At 39.7% G+C, this 27,199-nt stretch overlaps 1 protein-coding gene across 9 annotated transcripts in view; it reads left to right on the top strand.

The window, feature by feature from the left end:
- Window positions 1-27,199, top strand: part of LOC134211559 (BMP-binding endothelial regulator protein) — a 252,358-nt gene that overhangs the window by 181,395 nt on the left and 43,764 nt on the right. For all 9 annotated transcript variants that reach the window (XM_062688541.1, XM_062688539.1, XM_062688538.1 and 6 more), the window contains 2 exons: window positions 3,361-3,460; window positions 14,881-15,057. In XM_062688541.1, the coding sequence (XP_062544525.1) occupies window positions 3,361-3,460; window positions 14,881-15,057 (277 nt within the window). The remainder of the gene's footprint in view (window positions 1-3,360; window positions 3,461-14,880; window positions 15,058-27,199) is intronic.

Genomic DNA, 27,199 nt, shown 5'->3' with positions numbered 1-27,199 from the left:
CTTTTTCTGGCTAAATTTCTATCTCCATATAGTAAGCAGGAACCAGAGCAGCCAAATTTTAGTCCCACCAACTGAATGCAGCTCTAGAGAAGTAAGTCATACGAAAAACCGGATAAGCAGGCATGAGTGAACTCTCCTGCATATTATGGGGAAAGCCTTCTCCACGGTACCTAATGACGTCTGATGGGGATGAAGGACAGATCCGTGGATGTTATTGAAAGTCACGACATGTCAGTCACTCACCGATCCAGCTGATTAGCCAGAAACGTATGCTCGAGTACTTTGAACAACTGAAAAACCGACATTTAATGTACACATTTTTGACCCTTCCTTCGGAAGTGTCTATAATTTCACTTTGTATGCGTTACGCAGGTGTGTTACGTATTAATCTATCAAGATATCTCGTGAATTATTAAATAAAATGTATGGTATTTGAAACAAATTAACTTTGATATTGAAAATATAATTATAACAAATGATATGATATGGAATTATGCCTATTTTTCTGATTTGTTTCAAAGAAGCAAATGATTTTAATTGAGGAACATATAGAAGCATGTACAAAAAAATCTTCTCAGAAAAGCAAAAACATAAAAATTGAAAGGGATTTCAAAAATTTCTTCAGTGGAAGCTAGATAGCAAATCTGAGCATGTTTTGAGACACTATTAGATCACTTGTGTGCGTGTGTGCGTGTGTGCGTATGTGTGCAAATTCTGAAATTTACTACCATAAAAATCTAGCTCATTTTAAGGTATTGAACAAGTTTAGTTTTATCAAGTTAGACATCCATAAGGCGAAATATATGTTATTATTGAACGCTATTGAGTTTCGTTCAGATCAATGACTGATTTAGTTAGTTCTGGATTAATTAATATGAAGGTCTCTGGAAATTACGAGTACATTATATGCAACCAGCGTTACGATAGTTACTAACCATGTCACAATAGTTATTCAATCCGACGAGCGCCTTATAGATAGGCAGCATGAAGTACAGTACGTTATCATTCGTTGAGTTGTCACTCAACCCATGACATCCGCCTTTGGGTAGGCAATTATTTTGTTACTTTCACGGTAAATCGCCGTGGGAAGCTGAGTAGTTTTATCTCGTTTTAAATACTAAAGCCTGGAAAAAATTTCCTTATAACTAAGGAAGGGTCAAAATCTCACTGTAGGTGGATTAATCTGGGTTTTTTTTGACAAAATCACTCGAGGGTTTTGGGAGCTTCTTTGTGATGATGTAAAGAGTGTAAATGTCATTAATGTGCGGAATTGAATGACTACAGCGCCTAGACTAGAGGTAAAAATGTGAAAAGTATGTATTTTTCGATACATTTAGTCGATCTTTTCCATATAAACTTAAGTTGAGCATCCACTTAGACCTGATGAATCTGGCTGAAATTTTTACAGTTGCTTCTAGGACCAAAAAACTTTATTTTCAGGGGTATACGTCTTGAAAAAAAAAATTTAATTTTTCCTTACAAGAGTGGTCCACCTTAATCAGCAGATATGCAGACTAAATGCTGCATCAACCGTTCTGCAATATCTTGAATACCACGACTTTTCCGGTCGGCAGGATACAAGCCATCTCAGTGGAGGCTCCAAAAAAGGGAGTCTGACTGGGTGCGACAACTGGCGGAACATCATGTTACTGTACATTGTTCCTAAAGTTCTGTGCAAAGTTTTACTAATTCGGATACAGAAGAAGATAGACACGATTCTCCGACGACTATGCAGGAGATTATATGAGGACTGTATTATCACGCTGCGCATCGTCCTGGAGCAGTACAACAAACTCCAAGAGTCCCTCCTTGACCACGAAAAAGCCTCCGACCGTCTGAATCACAAAAATCTGTGGCGTGCCCCTAGATGCATGGGAGTTTAGAACAAATTCGTCGGTCTCACCGAGGCACAGTACGAATCTTCCACGTTCTGTAGAGTCCTGTACAATGGATTCCTGTCAGTTTTAATACGGATAGCCGCTGGAGTTAGGCAAGGATGGATGCAACTATAACGTGAAACCTATGTTGTTGTACGCCAGTGAGACTTGGTGGGTGTCTGCAAAGATCACGTAGAAATTGCAAGTTTTCATCAACCGATGTTTACTTTTAACAACTCTGACCCGGTGGTCAAACAACTGGATTCCACATTATGTGCCCCATCAACTATGCCAAATCCGATATTCGTGGCGGCCCTCAAAAGAATAAAAACGAAACAAGCAAGACTCAATTTAAGCAAACTTTACTTAACTCGACAAAGAGAAAAGTACGAGACACTTAAGACGGCCGTACTATTTAGGTCATAATATGTATCTGTAAAACTACAATCAAGGAATGAAATGGAACAGTACTAACTCGTCTTATGAGCAATGAAGGCTTTCCACTAAAAAGTTCTAAATAATATTTTGATCGAATAAAATTATGCTGTCGAAGTGGGAAATATTATCGACTCATTGGGCCTAGTTGTACTGAAAAGACAAACACAATTATCACCAGATGTATTTTTACTGTATTTTTATATTACCAAAATTGTAGTTTATGAATAATTTAAAACTTCGCAACCAATTTGCTGGAAAAGAAAGAACCAATGCCCCATCTCCGAACGGCACTTAAGTGCACTGAAATAAATCAAAATTTAGTGCAAGCAATTGCGAAAATCAATCACGTCCCATTAAGCTTTCGCCATTGGCTGTGAATATTGATTGTGCGCTGATCTCCCCGGCCACTGCTGCAGGCTGATTGGATGCGATCACTTAGCGTCGCTCGGCCGGCATATATCCCTCGGACTGGAATGGTTGCTGCGAAAATTAACGTTTACTACTCCCAACGATAAAATGTCCTTTCGGCAATCGTAAAACTAACAGCGAATGAGGGGGGTAGTAAAATTTTATGCTTATGCTTCAATCGCTGTTGCTACTGTCGCAGTGGTGCGGGTGCGGTAGTGGCAGCGCGCTCTAAACTTGACCGTAGAACAACTCAATGGATGTGGAGATTTATCTCCTCGGATAACAGTTCGCGTATACTGCCTGCCGCCCATCATCATCGTTAGGCGACGGCGGCTGATAAGAGCAGCGCGGTTCCGGTTACATGAATGCGATGCCGCTGTAGTACAGTGTGAATGAATCTGTGTGTTATAGATAAGATATCTGTTGGAATTTTTATGAATGAATTTTACGGTGGATATCAGAGGAAAAATTAGATACAGGAATGCGAAGCGAATAAACACATCTGTTGTAGGAAATTACAAAGATTTTTCAGTTGTTAAATTTAAAAATTTTGATCACAAACTTCATAGCATTTTTAAATTCAAATTATCTGGACCCAAGTGTCTTACTACATATTACGCATATTTATTCTTTTCAGAATGGATTCGTGGAATGTGAACCAGAAAGCTGTCCAGCGGTTGACGATTGCTATCTATACAATAAGAAGGCTCCTGGGAGATGCTGTGATAAATGCGTAGGTGAGTTGAATTTATTTTATTAATATGAAACGAAATAAAACGAAATCATGTTACAGAATTGGAAACATCTGCCTGTCAAAAGCCAAAAAAATATTCAAATGTTGTATGATGTTGATGAGATTCTGCGAAATTTATAAAAATCTGGAGAATATTTGGCAATTATAACTGACAGCTTGCCTTTCAGGCATTATTAGCTTAGCCTTATTAGAATATTTAAAATATTTGAATTCACAACGCTTATGGTAGGAGCAAATATTACATATATGTATTTTATCCAACACTAAAAAATTGGGTAGCGATGTATGATTGTCTGTGGTGAAAACAAACCTCGATCTACTGAGTATATTTTGTTTCTTCAAAGGTCTAGGATGTGAGATGAAAATCTTTTACCCTTATGATTTAAGGGCAAGAAATCTAATAACGGTAACGAGATCTTTTAGAACGGTGTTGTTATCCGACCTACATACCGTCAGTGATCCCATTCCTAGATCATTGCTGATATAATATTGCGAATTTATAACCATATCAGTTTGATATCTTTGATAGAGAGATGATTGAAAAAAGGAACAATTTATAGTAACAATCGATTTGAGAATATTTTTGCGGGTGTAAAGTCACTTACCAGTTACAATTATTCTTTCCCGATATGTTCAAAAATTATATACAGAGAAAATAGCTTCATGATCGTTTTTCACACGTCTTCCTCTTATCAACTCACGTAAAGTTGTGAAAATTCGAAAATCTTGCGTAAGATGATTAAATGAATGAAGAAATGATTAACATTAAACGGTTCGAAATAAAGCATTTGATTTTCAGCTCGCATTTTACAGGTTTCCTTACCTGGGGCATGGTAAGGGTCTTCCTTAGCCGTGCGGTAAGATGCGTGGCTACAAAGCAGGACCATGCTGAAGGTGGCTGGGTTAGATTCTCGGTCCGGTCTAGGAAATTTTCGTTCTGGAAATTGTCTCGACTTCCCTGGGCATAAAATTATCATCGTGATATAGCCTCATGATAAACAAATGCAGAAAAGGTAACATGGCTTAGAAACTTCACAGGTAATAACATTTGGGACATTTCAGTTTTTTGGTTCGATTGAGGGCACCCTTAAAAATCCGGCTAATAATGAAGAATAACGAATGGAATCCACCCAGTTTCAAAGAAAAAGAGTATTTTATTAGTTTTAATTGTCATGAAACAATATTAAGCCTAGATTAATCCCCCTAGCAGTGATGATGCTTTTCTCATGCATTGAAGAAGGTAGCGGAATCAATCACTTAAGAACAGGGATCGTATTTCTCACTCATTCTCACGAGCAAAGAATTCTCCCTCACCCTAATTTTCACCGAGAAATCGTTTTGCGGGAAAAGAAAAAGGATTTGATGAGAGATAACCATTTCTCCCTCACTGCACTATAGGATTTCGGGCGGTCATTAATCGAAAATGTCATGTCTTCCGAATTATTTTAAAATATTTTCTCTCCATTGTCAATACTCTAATTAAGAGAAATTCTGAATTTGAAGTCTCTAGGTGCACTAGTTCCAAAGATATAAGGTGGCAAAGTCAGAAATGGGTAAAAAAGTTAGCAAATTTTCTTAAAAATATTTTATTTTCAACTATTTATTGAAATATTTTTAAATGTTTTTCTTCAATGTTAATACATCATTACAAAGGTTATTGTATAAGCTTTTAAATGGTGTGCAAAAACTAATGGTTACACTGTGAAAAAAATTGAAAAAATGCGGAAGCAATATTTTTTCCAAAAACGACGCTATTTTCAACTTTGATAGTGAAGAACTTTTTTTCCTCAGGAATCCCCGGGTTCTTTTATGATACACATCAAGGACAAAGCTTCGACTAAAATGTCCCGAAAGAATTTCTTGCCAGTATTTGCAATTAACAGAGTTAAGTCACTCTGATTTTTTTTCATTTGTTTTTTACCGTGTTTTGCCTCTCTCGTACTCCAAGGTTAATGCTCATTCCAAAAACGAATGTTTGATAGAAGGCCCGGAGACCCCTAGTGGTATATATCAACTAACTCAGCGCGAAGAATTGAGGTGATGTCTGTATGTGTGTGCATGCGCGTCTGTATGTATGTGCGCAAAAGAACGCAATCGCCATTTAGACACTTATTTGTGTCCGATTTTCTCGCAACAAGTTTCATTCGACGGGAAATCTAGTCCCATCGTTTCCTATTGAAAATGGGTCAGACTGAACTATGCGCTCAAAGGGTATGGTCAAAATACATTTATTGGTAATAACTTCGACTTTATTTATAACCATTTGAGCTCATTTAATTAACTTTTCAAAGGAGTAAATGAATAAAACCCCAATGCAATGCAGCACAACGGTAACGGAAGGATTTAACAGTTCGCTCATATATTTCCTGTCAAATTTTACCGTTTCCGTCGCCATTCCGCTGAAATGCGTTTGGGGCTTGAGTGGTTTGAGTCATTCTCTAAACCTAATTTTCTGAGCTATTCATTAGCTACTGATGGAGAACTAAATATGAGATTTCATAATATGTAAATATTTATAAATCTCCTGGAATCAATAATTCCCGACATGTTTATTGCAAAAGTAAAGACGAACAATATCTTAGTTAGAACGGAGCGTATGAAATTCCTGCTAGTGTTCATGAATGTCTGGCTAATGGTAGGGAAATATTTATTCACTCATCTACACTTTGAGGTTCACTGGCTGAACAACCAGCGGAAAGTCAATATAAACAGTTGAAGAAATTTAGAACTCATAATGCAAGAAAATGATCAAGAGAGGCAAATGTTGACATTTTCCTTCGTGCCTTACATGAATCAGATCCATTTTAAGCTCGATTTGGATAACGAGGAGACGTTGGAAAAATTTTTTTCACTTAGTTATTCTTATGCCATGCGTAATTTTGTAATATTTGAAGATTTTCAAAAGTTCTTTATCTTCTAATACTTTAGATGAATTTATCTCATCTTCCATCGTTGATGGAATTGAAGAAAATATCATTGAAGACTTAAACCTTGACACAGAAAAAGAATGATGCTGTATATAACTTGTAGAAATCATGAAAACAAATCAAAAGTAATTCAAATAGTGTTGTTATTTAAATTAAAAGAATTTTGCTTTTCGGAAGAATGGAGCATTCTTACATTCCACAATGAATGTCCACATTTTTGAGAATATATTAATCTCATTTTTGAATAACTTGTACACGTAAAATGTCATGGGATTGCGATTTCTAATTTGCTAATACCCTTTTTCAAAAGTTATTTTCAATTCTGATTATTTGATTAACATTTAATGCTTTATGATCCTTCAGATCCTAGTACTTTGTCAAACAAATTGTTCTAAATACAAATTGTGAGGCATGAGAGTGAGAACAAAAAATATCACGGAATGTCATGAAATTAATGTCATTTAACATGATCGCCGCCATAATGTCCATAAATTGCTGAACTTAGTTTTTGTACAGCCCCTTCCTTCTCCTTAAGAAAACGCACGAAATTTCAACTTCCCAAATAGGTTTGCTTTGTCACGTTAATCGAACCTATGAAAAAATAATTACGTAATTCATAGACGATCCCCAAAGGGGGGTTGGAAATTGTATATTCATGCTATTTCGACCATACACAGCTAAAACTAAGTGGAAAATCACTTTAAAAGTCCAATTTTATTTTTGACCGCTCGCTTGTATGGGGATCCCCCATAGTGCACTGCCAGTGACGCGAAAAGTTGATTTGCTCGTTTTCTCCCTCCTTTCTTCCTTTTCGTGCCATCACCAATTGCAAAAAGTGTAGCCTTTATGGAACAAACAACCTAATCCATACATGCAGTCGATGTGGTAGTATGGCTACAGTGACCGCATGGCTATGGGATATGGGCTATGGGCATTTTTTGGACATTTTTTTAGGTTCGATTCCCGTTGCGGTCATAGTTTTTTTTATAATTGCTTACCGAAAATTTTCGCGAAAAGTGAGTGAGGCGTAAAAGTGATGAAACGAAAAAAGAAATTCATCAAGTAGGCACGATTTTCGCTTATCATCTAGATTTGATCTAGATAAAATAGGGCTGGCAGAAAGATGTTTTTCACTACAAACTCCGAAAAACGATACTCCTTCGACCCGAAAATCGCATGTTTTCGTTTCATCGAAACGAAAAGTACGAACCCTGCTTAAGAAAGATCCAAAATAGCACTTTAGGTAGTTGGATTTATTTTTTTCCACCAATTTACATATATTGCATTCATTTATATACATCTCTATGAAAATAAACGGTAATTTGTCAACAACTTGGGAAGGCAATGTCTAAAAGGTCCAATTTTTAAAGGAAATCCCGTCGAATGCAACTGGTTTCGTGCGAATCGGTCAACGCGTAGTTCCAAAAAGTTCATATATAATGGTTAGATACGCCTAAAAAAACAAAACAAAAATAATAAATTTATTATTCCAATAATCTAAATAATTCGAAGAAAATGGATAAAATCGGCATTGAAATAAGTTTGCTGATATGTTTGTTGATAACCTCAGTAATATTGAACGATTTGTCAATAAAAAGAAGGTGCCCATAACCGAACCAATAAAGGTGCCCACAACCGAATTTAGCAGCGTTTCAGTAATGTGATGAAAAAAAAGTTCGATTCTCGGCCCATTCTAGGATGTTTTCGGGTAGGTAAAATAGGTTAATCCTAAAAGTTGTTCCCAGAGCTGAGCATTTTTGTTAGAATTCACGTAGTAACGCTGAATCACATTCGATTTTTTAGAAAACATTGTTAACGGCTCCAGTTCTCCGGGAAATTTGGGACATCGGCTAAAATTATTAGTTCCAGAAGTTTATCCCAGAGCTCCGCATTTTATTTCGAAGACATCCATAGCGGGGAAGTGATTGTGCAATCGATAGTTGGAATTTTCTATGACGACTGAATGTCCACAAAACCGTTCTCCGGGAGATCAGGAAAGCAATGAAAATAATCTATTTCAAAAGTTCATCCCACAGCTTTGCTAATTTTCGCTTTCATTCATCTGGGTGAATTATGTATGCAATCAATAGCGAAAATCTTCCGTGATATGCAATGACAATAATAAAAGTCGAGTCAAGTACGAGACACTGAAGACAACCTTATTGTTAAGGTCGAAATACGTATCTGTCAAAGGTACAATCAAGTGGTGGAATTAAATGGAATTGTACAAACTCGTCTGATGACAAGTAAAGACATTCCACTGATAGCTCAAAATAATTTTCTTATCAATAATAAAAATTCCTTCGTATAATCCGGAACATCCGTAAAAGAGCCCGAATCCAACAGTTAGAATAACAGATCATCATTAGCCAACGACGGCGGCGTGGCGGCGTTCCTCCTTGAATTCCTCCGAATCTTCTCCGGAAGCTCCTCTGGAAGTTCTTCAAGAACTTCATCCACAAGTTCCTCCGGTAATTCATTAGGAAGTTCATCAAGTAATCCCTCGAAAAGTTCCTAAGGGCATTCCTCTAGAAGTTCTTCTGAGAATTCTGAGAGTTCCTCAAAATAAGTTCATCAAGTAATTCCTCGGGGAGCTGGGAACTCCCCCGAAGACGAGTTTGTACAATCCCATTTAATTCCACCACTTAATTGTACCTTGACAGATACATTTATGACAAGTGAAGACATTCCACTAAAAGCTCAAAATAATTTTCTTAACTCCCCCGAACTTCTTCCGGAAGTTCCTCTGGAAATTCCATCAGAAATTCTCAAGGAATTATGAATCCGGAAGCTCCTCCATGATTCTTTTAGAATTGGCCATTTTTACGAATGTTCCAGTTCTATCGAAAGACCGTTTTTGGGACATTTAGGGGTCACAGAAGACTTTCACTATTGATTGCACGTACAATTTGTCAGAATGGATGCTTACGAAAAAATCGTGAAGCTCTGGGATGAACTTTTGAAATTGGCCATTTTACGGATGTTCCGGATCTTCCGAAAAAATATTTCTGGGGCATTTGGAGGTCACAGAAGACATTTACTATTGATTGCACGTACAATTTGTCAGAATGGATGCTTACGAAAAAATCGTGAAGCTCTGGGATGAACTTTTAGAATTGGCCATTTTATGGAAGTTCCGGATCTTCCGGAGGACCGTTTCTGGGACATTTGGGAGTCACAGAAGACTTTAACTATTGATTGCACCCACAATTTGCCAGAATGAATGGTTTTCAAAAAATCGCGGAGCTCTAGGATGAACTTTTGGAATTGGCCATTTTACGGATGTTCCGGATCTTCCGAAGGACCGCTTTTGAGACATTTGTAGGTCACAGAAGGCTTTAGCTATTGATTGCAACCACAATTTGCCAGATTGAATAGTTACCAAAAAATCGCGAAGTGCTGGGATGAACTTTTGGAATTGGCCATTTTACGGATATTCCGGAACTTCTGGAGGACCATTTCTGGGACATTTGTAGGTCACAGAAGGCTTTAACTGTTGATTGGAGCCACAATTTGCCAGAATGAATGGTTATGAAAAAATCGCGGAGCTCTGGGATTTACTTCTAGAATTGGCCATTTTACGGATGTTCCGGATCTTCCGGAGGACCGTTTCTGGGACATTTGGGGGTCACAGAAGGCTTTAACTATTGATTGCACCCACAATTTGCCAGAATGAATGGTTATCAAAAAATCGCGAATCTCTGGGATTAACTTTTAGAATTGGCCAATTTTGCGGAAGTTCCGGATCTTCCAGATTGCTTTCCGATGACCGGTCTAGGGATAAATTTGCCCAGAAATGGCATATACAATATAGCAAATACAGTTGAGATCATCAGAGCACATATTTGCAAGCAATTTTATGTTTCAGAACACGAAACTCGAAAATTTGGTGCCAAATAGAGAAGCTCAAACAGTACCTTTTTTAGTACAGGTTCCCCGGGGACTAGAGTGGTCAATTTGGATGAATCACCTTGATATTGGAACTTACAGCTTTCGTTTGGTGCCTAAAGATCGAAAATCGGTTGAAATTTAAGTTTTTATGATCGTGATGAAATCTTGGGTCCAAATGAACCGCAATGCACAATGTGTCACTTTTTTGTGGCGCCTCTGGAAGCTGATTTTCACAGGGAATCTTAGTTTCCAAACGTTGGGAAAAGTCAGAATTTTTCAAATTTCTCTCTCGTTGCGTTACAAAGTTACATCGGTGTTTTTGCTGTGCTTGGGTCGAAATGGTGCACTAGGAAGGTTAAAGGAATATAATTAATTTATCGACTTGTCAATATTCTTTGCATATATCTATTAAAATAATTTAGAAATTTTAATTTTAAAACAAAGCACAAAATTCTTTTATGACTGCTTTCCATGCGAAATAGAACGAAGAACCCATGATACTTTCATTTGGTCGACCAAGGTAGAAAAAGATGCATTGCTTTCCGTCTTATGACGATCACGACCTTTTGCAATACTGATTGTGATACTTAAAAGAACCGATTGATTTTCAATTATTCAATAATAATTGAACAATATTCTTCACATCACTGTATAAAATGGTGGTCCTTAAAAGAACCAAAAAAAGCAATCCAGCTACAAAACCAGATCCAGAACCATGTAAGAAATTTACCCTGGAGTACCGCTGACGCCGACGATAGTCACTCGATAGTTTGCCGCTAAAGCGTTACAGATGCAAAAACCACTGCCATCGATGCTAGGACCGCTACCAACGCCATGGTTCTGCCCGTTCCTACTCTACGTGACCACTCACCGTGGATCATCGTAAAGCAATGATGCGAGAGCGCGAATCATACCTGGAGAACAAGAAACGGTGGGTCACAGGGCCCGTAACTTACATCATTCTGATGTACGTGTTGGGAATGCATGAACGGGATTGGTTGGTTCTGATATTTTTACTGATTAGGACAAGAATTAAAATTTTAAATAGTTTATCGTAGATAATCAAAAGTTCAAATGAAATTGACAAATGGCTGGAGAGTTTCCGAGTCGATTGATATATAAATCTCGAAAATCCATCGAAAGATAAAGGCTCTATTAACGTTCAAAATCTTACATGATTTCGTGACGGTCCTCAATTTTAGATTCTGATTTGACGCCCAGTACCTTCGGATAAGACGTTGTCCAACGTCAAAATCGCGCGAAAACATTCTCTGGGAGGAAAAGAAAATGGTCTTCTCTCTCTCTCTCAAAGTACAATGAGATCGATTGAATGTTGCGTTTATTTATATGCTCCAAATATGTGCATGAAAATACATTTAAAATACCAACAATGGATTTCATTTTAAAACGTATGGAGAGACGTCAATATTCAGTGTTTTGGCTCAAGATGACGTTATTCATTATTAAAAACTATGAAACTCAGTCCTTAAGAACAATACTCACTGAATCCAATTCAAATCACTTAAAAATATAGTTTTGGAATAAAATGCTGTATGAAGAATTTTGACGAAATGCAGAAATCACAGTGAGGTAATCGTTGAGAACAATAAGTTGCTCCAGTTCCAGGATCTTAGCCAGGTTGTCCAATCGGAGACTTAATCAGGATACTCTCAATAATTCTATAAATGCGCTGTTCTCCGGAGGTATTTTCGTTACGGCCTGAGAGCAACCTTGGAACTAATTGTATCAAATTCAACTATGGCCGGCCAATGAAAAAAATCGGTTCGGATAATTTTTGGGAGATAAGGCTATTCAGAATGCCAAGTTGGGTTACCAATACAGGCCGGACTCGATTATCCGGAGGCTCGATTAACCGGAGGCTCGATTATCCGGGGCTCGATTATCCGGAGAAAATGGCTCGATTATCCGGATTAATATTTTTACCCATCTTACAAAAATAGAAATATGTATTATCAGTGTGTACCCGTAACGTATCCTATATGTGCAAGACACCTAGTAATGATAGTACCTTTCTCGCTTTCCTAAGGACTGTTCACAAATTACGTAACGCTTTAGGGGGATGGAGGAAGTCAGACCAAGCGTTATGGTCCGTACAAAAAAATTAAACCTTCCATTAAAAATGGTTGCGAGAGGGACAATGGAGTATCTGAATTATCAAATTCAGCGTTACGAATTTTGTGAAAGCCTAAGGGAACGGAAATCAAGAACATTCATAAAAATGACCAATTTATGAATTTATGACCATATGAATTTCAATTCAAAGCACCGATATTTTTTAAGCATTCGTATGTACACTTTGAGTACAGCATTGACATTGTGACTTATGCTACCAAATGGTCTTCCGTAATATCCGGAATTTTCGGATGGCCACAGCATGTATAATCCACAACATTAAGTGCATACTCATAATACAAAAAAACAAATGCATCACAAAAATCTTGGTGCTTAACAATAAAATTTAGAGGTTTTCATTTTTGGGGATCCTCCAGATTTCCCGCAGGACCACACAATGGTTAGAGGTGTGCGCCATCGCCGCCGACAGTTCATAGCAATCCCGTTGAAACTCCAGAGGATTTCTCGTGAAAAGGCTATTTTTCTTGAAAATTCCTTACTTTTTTTCGCTCAAAAATCGAAAAAGCTTTTCGTTAAAACTTGTAATGTAAATTCTGAAGAATATCCTTCGAAATCTCTAAGACACTACCATTGAAATTCTGAGTAAATTTCCTTCAAAATTAGAAAGATCTATTTGTAGAATTTAAAAGAAAGAAAGACAGGATCACCATGTTTGACCAGAGAACGCATAGACTGAATACTTAACACTTAGCATTAGACAACGGACAGGACATTCACACAGCACCTAGTGAACAAGTGGAGCGTTTTCCGCTTAACGAAATGTTTTCTCCTTACTAGGGCGGGAATCAAACTCACACTCTATGGCTTGCAAATACGCTTAGATGACTAACGCCCCTAATAATGCAAATCCCAGAACATTTCCGGGTAAATTATGAAGAATTTCTTTTGGGAATCTCGAAGAATTATCTTGTTGAAATCCTCAGAATTTCATGTTGAAATCAAATGTTTTGACGGGGAAGGGCCGTTTGTTGTCTGGCCGAATATGGCGTTAATCCGAAACTCGACTGGCATAAAATCATTTGGCAGAAATAGACTTATGGCCGATAATGTCGTTCGGCCGATCAGGTCGTTTGACTGAAAAGTCGTCTAATCGAATAGGTCATTTAGCCAAAAAGGCCTAGATGATCGTTTGATAGAAAAGGGCCATTTGGCCGAAATGAACATATTGTGTTGTTTGCCCGAGCTGACGAAAAAAAATTGATTGACCGAAAATGCTGCTTGGCCGGACGAGTTGACATAAGGTCGAAAACGGTTTGCGACGTACGGGTGAAGGTCATACGGCCGAACTGATAATTTGGCTGAAAAAGACGTTTGCTCCGACAGCTCATTTGTCCGAAAGTGGCGTTTGGTTGAACGGGTCGATGTTTTTCGCCGTATAATCCGATCAGCTAGAAAGTTTTCGGCTTAACGTATTATTCGGCCATGTGGTATTCGGTCAAATGACTATCAACCAAACGACCCTTCGTCTCTTGAAAATTTTCTCGTATAATTTCCGAAAAACCACTAATAGACAACAAATGGAATTTCACGTAGGAATCCAAAGGAATTCCGTAAAAAATCCAGTTGAAATTCCGTGGGAAACAGTTTTTGTGAACCTTTAAAAAAATCACAAGGAAATTCTGTTTAATTCGAAGCATGCATGCCCGGTGGCATAGGCAAACTCCTAAACAATTTCCCGTGAAAATTTCAAAAAAAATCCCGTGAAAACTTTAGAACACTTCCTGTTGAAAATTCGAAAAACTTGGAAGAATCTCCTGGGACAGCTCATTAGATTTTTCCGGGGATATTAAAAGGATTCTCCCGTTAATGTCTTAAAATATCCTGAAAAAAAACTTTACGTTACGAACGTAATAAAAAAAATCGTCAAGCCGTCGCCGACCAAAAGTATGACAAACGTTGCCGTTGCAGATAAAAGCGCTCACTGAAAACAGTAGCAGAACGTGTTAAATGTTCCGAAGGATATTGAGGATTCCTATGTTTTCGAACAGCTTCTTACATAATTCCTGTTACTCGTCTCGATATTTCCATGAGACGATGGTCCTTCGATATCGGCTTGTGCAGGGTTGACTGTAGATTGAAGAACTGTTTTAAAGTAATTTTAATATTCTTTGCTATTCTATACGAGATGGATGATGTATTACAATCAACAATTAAAAAAAAACATTTTAGTAAGCAGGTGCAGGATTGCAACCTGTATGGAATATTTTTTGTTTTCCATTTTTTTTTTTCAAAATACAGTCATTTGAACCTGTTGAAATTTTTATCAACTTAGTTCAAAGAAATTTACGAGCTGAGATAGAAATGGAAACTTCTGGCTTCTCCCCTATCACACACTGTTGTAGGAAATAAAAATTTTATATTGTTGTTTTTCAAACAGATCATAAGTGAAGCATGGAGAAGCATAAAAAATAATCTCTTATATTTTTTTCAGGGTGCTTATATGAAGGCCGTATGATTGAAAGCGGCACTGAGTGGACCAATCCCGATGACCCATGCGAACACTATAAATGCGTTTCCGGTGTGATAACGCAGTCGCACATCAAATGCTACACCCCCTGCTCGGATCCGCTCCCTTTGAAGAATGGCCAGTGCTGTCCAATATGTCTAGGTGAGTAAGGCAATTTGTTTCCTCACGCAAACTCGGGAAAATATGTTTTTTTTTTCTTAACATCGTCTTGCATTCCAATTCAGACAACTCTACAGCTCAGCCCAGGCCACCCACCTTCATCTTGATTAGCCCAGTCCAATCTCGAGCATCTAAATTTAAGTAGGCATTATCGATTCTTTAACGAATCGATTAACCAACTCATTATAATCAAATTAGCTTCCAATAAAAAGAAGATCTCCCGAGAAGGGGCACGCGGGAATCCACTTCGGACTTCGGATCGTGTGCTCTTGTTTTCTTCTAACTCCACTTCACCCGCTCTCACGCTTTACGTTATCCTAATGTTGCTGGTCTCCCCATGCCAGTCATGTCAGTTGAATATCGATTGAAAAAGTCCGATAATTACATGATCATCTTTCATCCTTCTTTGTGCTTTCGTGTATGGTTATGCTCGAGTTCTTCGGGTGGAATTCTTGTGAGAATGCCGCTGGCGCTGTGCTGTTTTGTTGTGTTCATCTCGTTCCTCACCGATGATTTATGGAACAATATTAGGCATAAGCTCTCGGAGGGTACACAGCAACATCTTCGTCAGCATCCACCGGTGGCTACGTGGGAGATCCGGGGTCTCTCCACTTCAAGTGTCAGACGATGACACACAGTGGGGTATTTCCGGAATTTGCTGACTTTTTTTGGTCGCGAGTGTTTCAACTAAAAAGACAGTATCCAGTAACAGATTTTTTTGTAGACGGCTTGCGGAACTGTCACACCCTACCTCTCTTACACTCTGTTAATGTTTGTCTTGTTTATTGAAGTACATCTGTCACAAATATACAAACTTTGTCCCCATTCAAATTTGGTATGATATACCAGACTCTCAAAGTATACCTACCAATCTAAGAAATTATATACAGAACAATCATCAAATAAATAAATAAATAAAAGTAAAAACATTTAATTTTGGCCATTTATATTGTGCAAATACGTGTGTGTGACGACGACGTTCTTCTCGATTCCAAATCATAAAACTGTCTTCCGACCAGCGCCATAAATTAGGTGAACCCGATTCGATTAACCTTTACCGAACTTCTGAAATTGTTTTACTGGTCAACGGAGGAGACCTCAATGCTGGAGGCTCCTCCCCGGATGCAAATATAGAAATTTTTCGAGCATAATCACATAATTTGGTTGGGTTCGACCCGTAATGGAACGCGAAGAGGGTCTTGGCTCGTTTGGCGGAGATTGATGTCGCCGCGCACTGATGATTACGAAGGCTTTCCAGACAGCGGTGCCTCCAAAGATGACGTTAGCCCGTCCTTTTTACTCATAGTTTTGCCAACAGTCGTTTGAGCTGGTGCTGTTGGACCAAACCATTAAATTTGTAATATGTGGCTAACGCTTGTATGCGCGGACGGGGTTCATCTTTCTGTTTTTCGCACCTTGTTGATCCAAAAGCTCCGACGTTAGTGGCTCCCACCGACCATGGTGATGAACCATGCGGGCTCATCGGTCGGTATCTCATTAATACACATGTGTTTTTATGTTGATAATTTTTCTGATTTACTGCTTGTTGGGTGGTCAGAAACAGACCACAATGCGGTGCGCGAAACACGACGGTGCTCAAAAGTGGCGATGTTTGCGAACTGGTGGCTTGCGGCTATTGATTTTGGTAATTATTCGTTCATGTTATCATGCATTCCATGAAAAAGACCACCATCAGAAAGTTCTGCAATTAATAAGGTACTACCTTATTAAGAAAACCACATGTTGTTACATTTATTGTTTTTTTAGAATTATTAGAAAAGACTAATAAACGATTTATGAGCGTTACTGCTTTGCACATCAAAGCTGTGTTACTTTTCTGTATGATTAAATTCCACTGCTTCAAAACATATTTCAACTAAGTTGGGGTCTATTTGGCACTTTTCTCTTTGGTATTAAATGTATGGAAAAAAATGTGGATGACTATATCAATTAAAAATGGTTTTGCTAATTTATATGTTCCATTAATTTGAATTTTAGGACATTTGTGCAATTTATCAAACATTGAAGAAGGTATACACAAAAATTGTTTGTATCCTGGTGTTTCTTCAAGATAATTCTGAATCACATAATTCAATTTAATTCTTGTGCTTTAATAGTAGTCAAAGTAGATAGCGGTACAAATGTCTCGTTTTAATAATCGAGAAGATGTTTCAAGATAACCCGACTATGAATATGCACGAATTGTTGTTCAATGTTTGAAAATCTACATACTCCGTTCGACATGGAAATACACTATTCCTAAAGTTGTATAACAACCTTCGTAAATATTTAAACTTAAAATGAAAATATTCAACTGGCACCATAAATCCCAAACAAAATACCTATTACTTCCAATTTCAAAGCTAAGCTATTTTTTATAATCATGTTTATCGACACAAATGCGCGCATCCCGTCAAGCTTGTCACGATATTCATCCCCTGAAAAACACCGCTAATATCTCACCAATCTCCATATTCAATTTCATAAGTTAATCGAAAAAAAAACAATTCTATTTGTGGTGGTCAGCCTCACACCAACGACCTCGACATAATTCAACGGCCGAAAGGGAAAACATGCGCAGAAATCTGGACCTCCAAGAAGCCGACCGCCTCGCTCTCGCTTTGAATAACAGATTTCAATACTATAAAGCTTCCAAATCTGCTAACGAATTATCATTTTGACACTTTCCATTGATCCGATGAAGGCTCCATTCGTCGCTTCGCTTCTCAGTTGGTCATGATGGTCGTCGCCGGCTCTGACTAACCGACCACCGAGGCCGCAAACCAGCGCCAAATATACATGCATTAGGTTGGAAGCTCTCTTAGGAACATCGCCGATACGAGAAGATGCCTATTGAGCTTTTTCCTGTGTTATCTGCGGCCGATGGTTATGTATATAAATACATCATATATGATAATATGACATTTTTATGGTATCAATCGCAAAAACGAACCGCGTCATCGTAAAAATATAAAATTATCGCGGAAATCAGCCGGATCTTTTTCTTTTTTTCTGATGAGAATGCCGTTCTGAAGCAAGACGGTATTGTTCTTTTTTTTTGTTGGTGCTTGCAGTGAAAAATAAACAGTCCTTAGAATGCATTGGAGCTCATTCAGAAGCCACGTGGTGACATTTTTGTAAATTTTGCGTCCATGCAGTGTAGTTAAACCTCAAAGTCGATTAATTTTTTATCTCCCGATTTATTCTGTGTCGCATCGCATTTCAATTGCACTGGGATCAATTGAGTAGCACTCATCTATCCGAATCAAAATAATTTTCATGATACTTTTTATAAGGCGTCCAAACTCTTTGTTTTTTTTTTTTTCATTTATATAATGTCTCGCGCTTAGTTTCATAGGGGCGTAACTGTATAGATCGATTTCTCTTCGTCGATGTTTTCTTTTTATTATTGTACCGAATTGCACGTGTTTGTCGATGATTTAATGCTTTGGTGTGATAAAGGATGATTGTATCTTGCATGAGAATCTATAATTACGGTTGTAGCTTTTGAAACTCGAATGTTTCGATTTGTTTGTTGATTGTTACCAAAATATAAAATCGATTAAGAGGAATCGATCAATGCAGTTACGCCCCCATGAAACTAAGCGCGAGATGTATATTTGTTTTATTTTTGACGTAAACTACGTCTAAGGGGAAGACTCGGATACAGGGTGTAAAATGAAAATTTCAAAATTGGGGACCGTCACGAAATCATGTAAGATTTGTAACATTAATAGGTCCTTTATCTTTCAATGGATTTTAAAGATTTATATATCAATCGATTCATAAACTCTCCACCAATTTGCCAGTACTATTGAAACTTTTTATTATCATCGCTAAACTATTTAAAATTTCAGTTCTTTCATGCATTATGCATCTCCTATGCAACGCGTTCCAATCCTTGGTAATTGCCTACTTTTAGGATATTATCAATTGTTGAACATGGGGTGGCCAAACTGCTAGACAGTGAGGTCCCTACTCCCTCACAGAGTTGGAGATGCTGCTGGATAGTTCCTTCTCTTCTATGTATAGCGGAATAATTGGTTTAGTGTACTATATTTGGTTTTACGTAGTTTACGTCGAGCGGTCGTGTCTTGTATACAACGCCAACATTTTTTTTCTATTTTTGATGAACAAACAAATTTAAAAATAAACTTATCTATTTGGCGCCGGTGATTGAGTGGGCGTGCTTTCCACCCCAGTGAACCCATGTTATTGTCGCTAAACCAAAAAAATGTTCGGTTTACCCGGCCACGTATCCACTGATTTCGAATCTTTCCGTCAGCTACCAATACTAACGAATCTATGACAAAAGGTCAAAAAACAAAAGGTCGATCAAGTACAAGTTGATAATAATTTGGGTGTATTCAAAAGGAATTTGTGAAATGCATTAAACTTCAAGCAGAAATAATACACAGAAGAATAAGAAAGAAAAGAATGAGTATTTTTTTAAAGAAGAAGTAATTACTATAAAACAATATCATGAATATATAGAAAGTTCTGTTAGAGATTGTTGATTTAAGAAATGAATAAAACTGGTATTGTGCGAGATTGATTCTTTCCTTGTCAGTTTCTTGTCTATTTCTTCCTTTTTTTCCCGTTCGACGTTTTGTCCTTCCGACCTTTTGTCTCTTTCGACCTTTTGTCCTTTTCGACCTTTTGTCCTTTTCTACTATTTGTCCTTTCAACCTTTTGTCCTTTCGACCTTTTGTCCTTTCGACCTTTTGTCCTTGCGACTTTTTGGCTTTCGAAATTTTGTCCTTAACCCTTCTTCTTGCTCAAGCCTATACCTGAGGATATCCAACAACAAAAGTACCCATGAATTGTTATAAATAAAATTCTCTTTTCCTTCTACGAGCAAGATATTACAGGTCAGTCAAAAGGCGCTTGGTGTAGTATTGCAAAACTCGAACCTATTCAGTGTTAGCGTCCGTGAACGTATTTCTAACGTCGCAACTGATGTTACGGAGCTCGATCTCTAGTTCCCTGCTCTTTACTAACGGACTATTTCGAGTAAGTACTTGTTGGTTCCCTGGCGCCGACGCCGGAGAGCACGTTGTGTTTCAGCGGAGCCAACTCCTCCGGGTAACAGTCCGATTGGGTGATCCACCAGAGGCAGAGACTCCGAGCTAATTTTTAGGACGCTCATTTGCCTCGTTGCAGCAGTTTCATGCAGACATACGCTATGCTCCGCAGCATCCGCTCGTATATGGAAAATTGCGACATAACAGTTAGCGGAACTGTCAGGAAATGACTACAAATCTACGCTGGTCAGAGTTCTTCTTCGTTTCCATCGGTTTCCTTGAACTCGTTTCTCAGCCAGTCATTCTTCGCACCATACAGGAAAGCTGGACCACTCATCCATAAGCTATCAGGTTTGTAGTTCGGACCTTTTCTTCATTTTGAGGCTTCGTCGGCGACGTTTACTCTTGTTCTCAACCCACTCATCTATTTTTTTAAACGTTCAAGATCTCGTTAACTCTAAAGGTCTACGTCTACGACTACAACGAAAGCTTCTGTATCGACGGGAATCTGATTTGATCCACGACATAGCAGTACTCGAATCGCTTCGAAAGTACGTGTGTTTGATCTGAATAGAATAGCCATCCAATATTGTCTTACGCATCTACCTACCTGGATACCTGGTTGGCTACAGCGTCGATACACCTATGCCTGGCGTATTGTAGAGCTCCATAATCGTCGGTCTTGCGCGATGTTCCTTCAGATTCCCCGAACGTTTAGGGTCCCCAGGTTCGATTCCACCGCGTGCAGCCAGCGTGTTCGTGACCTTGCACGAAGTCGTCGTCCTTTATCTGGTGTCTATTGTGTTCGCTATTCGTTCTTCCGACATTCACATTAAGTGACCAGCCAACTGAAGTCTGCCGTATTTTCTACGATTCACAATATTTTCTTCTAAAAAATATACAAATACTTGATACAGCCCTCCAACTATTGTACGCAGCACTTTTTGCTAGAAAACCCCGAAAGCTTCCCGGTCTGCCTCTTTTAAGGTCAATGCTTCATGTCCATAAATATAACAGCCAGCTGCAAGGTCAACAGATTGGCACCTTTAAGGAACTTTGAATTTAGCGAAACGCCGTCCAATGGTAGGTACCAGATTCGTCGCCGGTCAAACTAAAATAACATCTCAACCACCAAAGAAGCCCGGTTTCATACTTTCCATCTTTCGTTTGAACTGTCGTTTCTTCGAGAGTATGGCGTACTTGTTGAATCTCGCTTCCTTCAAATTTCGGAGCCCCGGAAACTCCAAGGCTCTCCACTGAGAAAAACTCACGTCAGTGAGCATCGAGGTCGTTTTCGGACAAATCCACACGAGCACCTTCTTATCGCATTGGAGTAGCTTTTCTGAATGTCGTTGCGCACTGAAATGCTTCCTCAGCACCTCGTTTGTTTCACATTGCCACAGCGCATAAGATCGAGAATTACCTATCAGCTTAGGAACGTGGTTTGGTAATGCACTTGCATTCAAAGTGTTGGAAATCAGGGCGATATAGGAATTGGGCGGAATAGTTTTGTCAAGAAATTCAAAGAATAATTGGATGTCCACCAGCGGTAGCTTATGAAGATTAGCTTGCGTCGTCGCGGATTACTGATGTTGACCGGCGTTGATTTACTTCAATATCGTTCCTGAACATTCCCTGATGAAAAGACTAGCGAGCTACCATCTCTGTTGATGCTGGGTATTTCTTGCAACTTCGATGACTTTGCTGATTTCCTTTGGACTGGGAGTCCTTTGATAGCAGCATTCGACGCGCGTTGAGCACACTACCCCGCTTGCGCTTCCTGACTTCTCCAAGATCGTTCTCGACGCCGCTGGTCTATCCATATCCAGACCAGTTCTCGGCCAGGACGCAGAGCCCTTTGTTGTTGGTCGGACATCACGTGTCGAGCTGATAAAGCCAGAAGGAAAGCCCTCCGAGCACAGCCGGGGTCCTTCCGGGTCTTTATCGTAAATTTCGCCTCAAGAACCTTCCCATAGGAAACTGGGATCTGTTCTGGCAGTAACCCTGTTTCTGGTTGCCATAAATGGGGTCTTCTATGGTCCCAAGAACATCTACATCTTCGTCTACGCGGACGACATCCTGCTTGTGGTGGTAGTCGGAGACACTCCGGCGCGAACGCGTATCCAAACCCAAGTAGCGGTTAGTGGAGTTAATCGATGGTCCTCGTCGATCGGCTTCACCATGTCGACCGGAAAAAGTGTCTGCGGACATGTGTGCAATGAACGGCATTGTTTCTCCGGCCCTAGTCTCAAGATTAATGGGCAGCCGATCCCAAACCGAAATCTCGTCGATGTCCTCGGGGTCTGCATCGACCGAGAACTGACCTTCGTCCCTCATTTCCAAGCGGTCAAAATCGGCTGCAAATAAAGGATCAACCTTGTTAAAACTTTATCAAGACCGCAAGGGGCGAACAACAGGACGATTCGGTATCGTATCAGCTAAACGCTGATTGACAACACTGACAGCAGACTGCTGTACGGAATGGAACTGACTTGTGTAGCACGTTGTGAGCTTGTCAACATACTCTCCCAATCTTCAACCATTACCTCCGCATAGCTTCCGGACTGAGGCTGCCTGCGTCCTCCCATTTCGCCATCGTGTGCAAGCGGCTGTTTTCCTAAAAGCCGTCGCATACGTTTCCGTTACATCATAGGAACCATAGGAACCCTCTTCTTGTTCAAGGGGATCGAATCATGCACACAATGGCCGGCGTCAATGTCCCCCGGTGGCTAGGGTCTACGGGCATGGAACGAGGAGCAGGCACTCCTCTACAGCCAACATAAACAGCTCTATTGCGAGGCGTTTTTATAGACGGGATAACACGGAAGCTCTTCGAAGATCCGTCGCTGAGTTGCTAAACACCGAGTTTGGGGACCTTGAGCATCGATATAATGACGGTTCCCTTTCGAGAAAAGGGTTCGGCTTAGGCGTTACTGGGAGCAACCTAACGGTCTCGAACAGCCTTCCTGCACAATGCATCGTCTTCTCGGCAGCTCTGTTGATTGCCGCTACTACCCCCTCCGACAAACCGGTCCTAGTTCTGACTGATTCCGCCTGTGCCTGTGCCATCGTTGCGCTAGTCACTTAAATAAAGTTAAAACAAATCGCTGCGCTACGAAGTGACCACCAGAAACACCCATGCATTCAGGCCATCCTCGCTAGCGATCAAAAGTCGACAACTTTCGCCTGAAATCCCGGGCACTGTGGGTTGCCAGGGAACGTCACTGCGGACATTCTGGCTGGAGTCGATCACCAAGGTCGGCGTTTCACAACATCGATTCCCACGGCTGACGTTAAAGCCTGGATCAAAAAGATCGTCAGCCAGGATGGTCTGCTTCCGACAAACATACGAGATGCCTTAGTTGACGATACCGCTAACCTGTCTGTCCTCATCTGATTCCTCAAAAATGGAAGCCTGTACCACCAGATCTAGATCCAGCTTGAACTTTCCGAGCAGCCACACTCGGGTATAAGTCCCATTCACGGAGGTGTGCGAGCCTCCCAGGTCTTTCCAGGGCTGTAAGTCCTCACGCTCCCCACAGTCCCCACAATTATCATGGCTGCGTTTCCTCCCCAACTTCTCTAACATCGTCTCCTCATCTTGATACCAACCGACCAAATCCTGTGTAGCAGGAATACGAAAGCTATCGCTCTCAGAGTGAGACACGTTTTCTGCGATTTTTTTCTCTATTGTTTTCAAATGCGATCTGAATCCGGACAGTTTTTTGCGGAAGTCCTTCGTTCTGAAAAGTTTCCCCTTTTCGATCTGTTATATGGATCGATGTTATGCGCTAAGGTTGGGTTTCCTATCTGGCTGCAGCGATTGAACTCCGGAGAACAGCGTGACTCAATAATTGGATCCTTGGACATCCGTACAGTCACAGTTGTCCGCACGGCCAAAGTTTATCCATGGAGACTTCCACCGATTAAGACCGTGATTGATGTCCTGTTTTGTCGACCAGCTTAATTTTATGAACCAACCAAATTTTTAACGTTTTATTAATTTTTTTTGTTTATTATTATGTATTGTACTCTCTGTTTGCGGAAGGTTCCTAGGTTGGATCTGAGGGTCGCTGCTTTCAGCGCCCACCCTTGTCAGTTGCTCCCTTAGCGCTGGCAATATCATGACAAGTGAAGAACTGACGTCATTTCAAATTTCGCAAAAATAAAGAAAAAAAATCCTTTGGACTTGACAATCCGTCTGACATAAAAATCGTTTTAAGCTTTTAGTGGAATGTATTTACTTGTCAAGACGAGTCTGCACTATTCCATTTAATCCCACTACTTTATTTTACCTTTGACAGATACGTGTATCGACCTCAACTGTAAGGTCGTCTTCAGTGTCTCGTACTTGACTCGACTAATCCGTCTGACTTTGATCGTTTCACTGGTAGATTTCTAGGTTTTACACATTAGAGATCGAACCAGGGCCTCATTGCGTATCTCCTTTCGATAGCTCTTTCGTATGACAGTTTGCATGGTACTCCTTTTCTCGTTCCAGCTTCTCATTCATCGCCTTTTCAACGAGTATTTTCTCCAGCTGCAGCCTTTTCATCTTCTTTCCTTTTCAGTCTACCATCGTCATCCAGCATTTGTAGATTTCGCGCCATTTGTGCTCTCCGTAAGCCTGAACTACTAATGCGTCCAATCGGGGAACTAGCGGGGTGTGGTGACACTTTCTGTGAACACAGGCAAGTTAGTTCCAACGCACTGTAACTGCGTCCAATTTCGCGCACTAGAACGCGTTGTTGGGCGCATCAAATGACGGACTCGTCGCAACAATAAGCTTCTACACATCCCCTCTACAAACATCTCCTTAGGATAGAGATTATGTGTTCCAAATTTTGTTGAAATCGGTCCAGGGATTCAGAAGTTATGCTGCAGCGTTCATAAAAACATGCAAACATTCAGTTTTATCTAAGAGAAGAAATGTGCCTTAATTTTAAATATGCATTATGCTAATTAGTTAACTAACTCGAACATCCATAAGCATATCCACGTTATCTATGGAAGCTCATCGAAATTCTCGATTTGCCGTCAAACGATGTTGAGCTTCACATGACGTGTGTAATTTTATTTGTTTTGGATTTTCTACCGCCCGTGAAGCCATCGATAACGCCAAGTTAAAAAAACATCAGCATCATCAACCACTGACGCTGATGGATACGACACACGGCGAGTGACCTTCGCTGTGTGGCGGCTTTGAATTCCTCCTGTGCGCGAGTGGGGCCTTCCATCAGGGCACGCACCCCGCAACGGTCTCTACCGCCGACCGTCAGGTTACCCATCTCAAAATCTCAATCCCTGATGATGCGTTCTGTTTGTTCATCCATCATTACCAGTGGACGGGGCATTATTATATTCTACATCATCATTTAGTTATTAACATTTTTATGTTCTCAACCTTTCAAGACATAATTTGCTTCCCCTTTCGGGACCTGAACATTTTTGTTGGCGGACAAGCAGAGAAGATCACAAACGAACCGCGCGCGCCGGTCAACCCGGGAGGCCAGTCGAACAAATCCCGGGATCTGTTTCGTGATTGAGGCAACGACGGGCGACGTTTTGTTTGACTAAGTGCCCTTCCGCGCTCCAGAGCCATTCTCTGAAGTTGAGAGATTGAAGCGATCCAAACCGCGGCGAGGATGGCTACTGCATCTATCCTTAATAGCTGATCCGATGCGATGGCCCAGGTGATTTTCTTTGTTGCCAACCGGATCTCATAACAGACCGCCCTCCGTATCGTTGGTTGTTCCGAGCCCATACTGAATCATTATTGTGTGTGCATCAAGCAGAGAGAAACGGTCGGAGCGTATTTGAGGCGGTATAGAAATTCGACACAGCAGCAGCTTGTGCGTTTGAAAATTTATTGAATTTCACGATGAGTTATTCATCATTGGTCTCGGGTTCTTGACAGTAATCAATCAGTGAATGGAATAAAGTGAATGGTGGATTTTGATGAATTGAGCGAAATGTATTTGGCGGGATGCGAAAAGCAACTAATAATGTATTTCATTTAGACGATCTTATGGACATTTGGCATGTTTAATAGGAAATGCGCTAATCGCATTAGAACGATAGATATTGAGGTTGGGAATAATAATTAAGTTATTGTCATTCATGTTTCATAACAATGTCATATGATAATAATTAATTAAAAATGATTTTTATCTAATAGTTTTTGAATGAAAAATCAATTGGCTCATCAGTTTGCTAATATGTGATCGTTTGTTCGTTGTATTTTACGCAGCATGAATCAGGATGCCGTGTCAAGTTAAACGTATTGCAGTATAAATAATTTGATTCAGTTGAAATCGTTTCATTTACATTTTGACTGTGTAAAAGCCAACTTCGTTTTACTATCTGAAAATAAATGTGTAATCCTCTTATAAATGTCAAATGTTGTTTATTGAATATGAACAACGTATTCCAAGACTTCAATATCAATGTAAAACAGCAAGAATTGCGAGATGGATTTATATTTGTACCTATATATGCTTTTTCATCTTACAAATCTATGTATATAATTATAATACCTCGTCGACCAATATCCATGAGGAAACAGCTTCGTCAAGTTATTGTTGCACATTTAATCTCGACTCGTTTCCCTTTCTGAGTGTCGATCAATATACAAGGAATGTCTGTTAATTATAGATTAGTCGTATAATCAAGATCTCATCGAGGAGATAACGATTTGTTTTTCTTCTGATCTTCTTTTTTTATACGACGTTATCGTCGGTCGCAGCAGTTAGCATTAGAGAAACGTCCTGTTAAAAAAATATTGACTTTAAAAGTTAATCAATTTCGGAAGCCACCAATCACTTGTCGACCTTGAATGAAGGGTTGATCATTTTGGTCCATGGACTAAATTCATTGGTCAATGGGGGACCCATTCCACTTTCACTGCAAAGTGAATAAGAAGCTTGGCACTCCATCGGTCAAACTCCATTGAGTGAATAGGAGAAAAAAAAAACAAGATTTCATCTTGATGGGATGCATCGAGTCTATAACTAAGTAATGTGTGATCAACGCATGACTAACCCAGGGCGGGGCGATGACAATGCCGACTTCTTCATGTCAAACGGGGACACAAAAGAAAT

The sequence above is a fragment of the Armigeres subalbatus genome, chromosome 2 (genome assembly GCF_024139115.2).
Source record: "Armigeres subalbatus isolate Guangzhou_Male chromosome 2, GZ_Asu_2, whole genome shotgun sequence".
In the NCBI taxonomy this organism is placed as follows: Eukaryota; Metazoa; Arthropoda; class Insecta; order Diptera; family Culicidae; genus Armigeres; species Armigeres subalbatus.
Note: the sequence above shows the minus strand (reverse complement) of the source record. Positions and strands in the feature narration are given on the sequence as shown.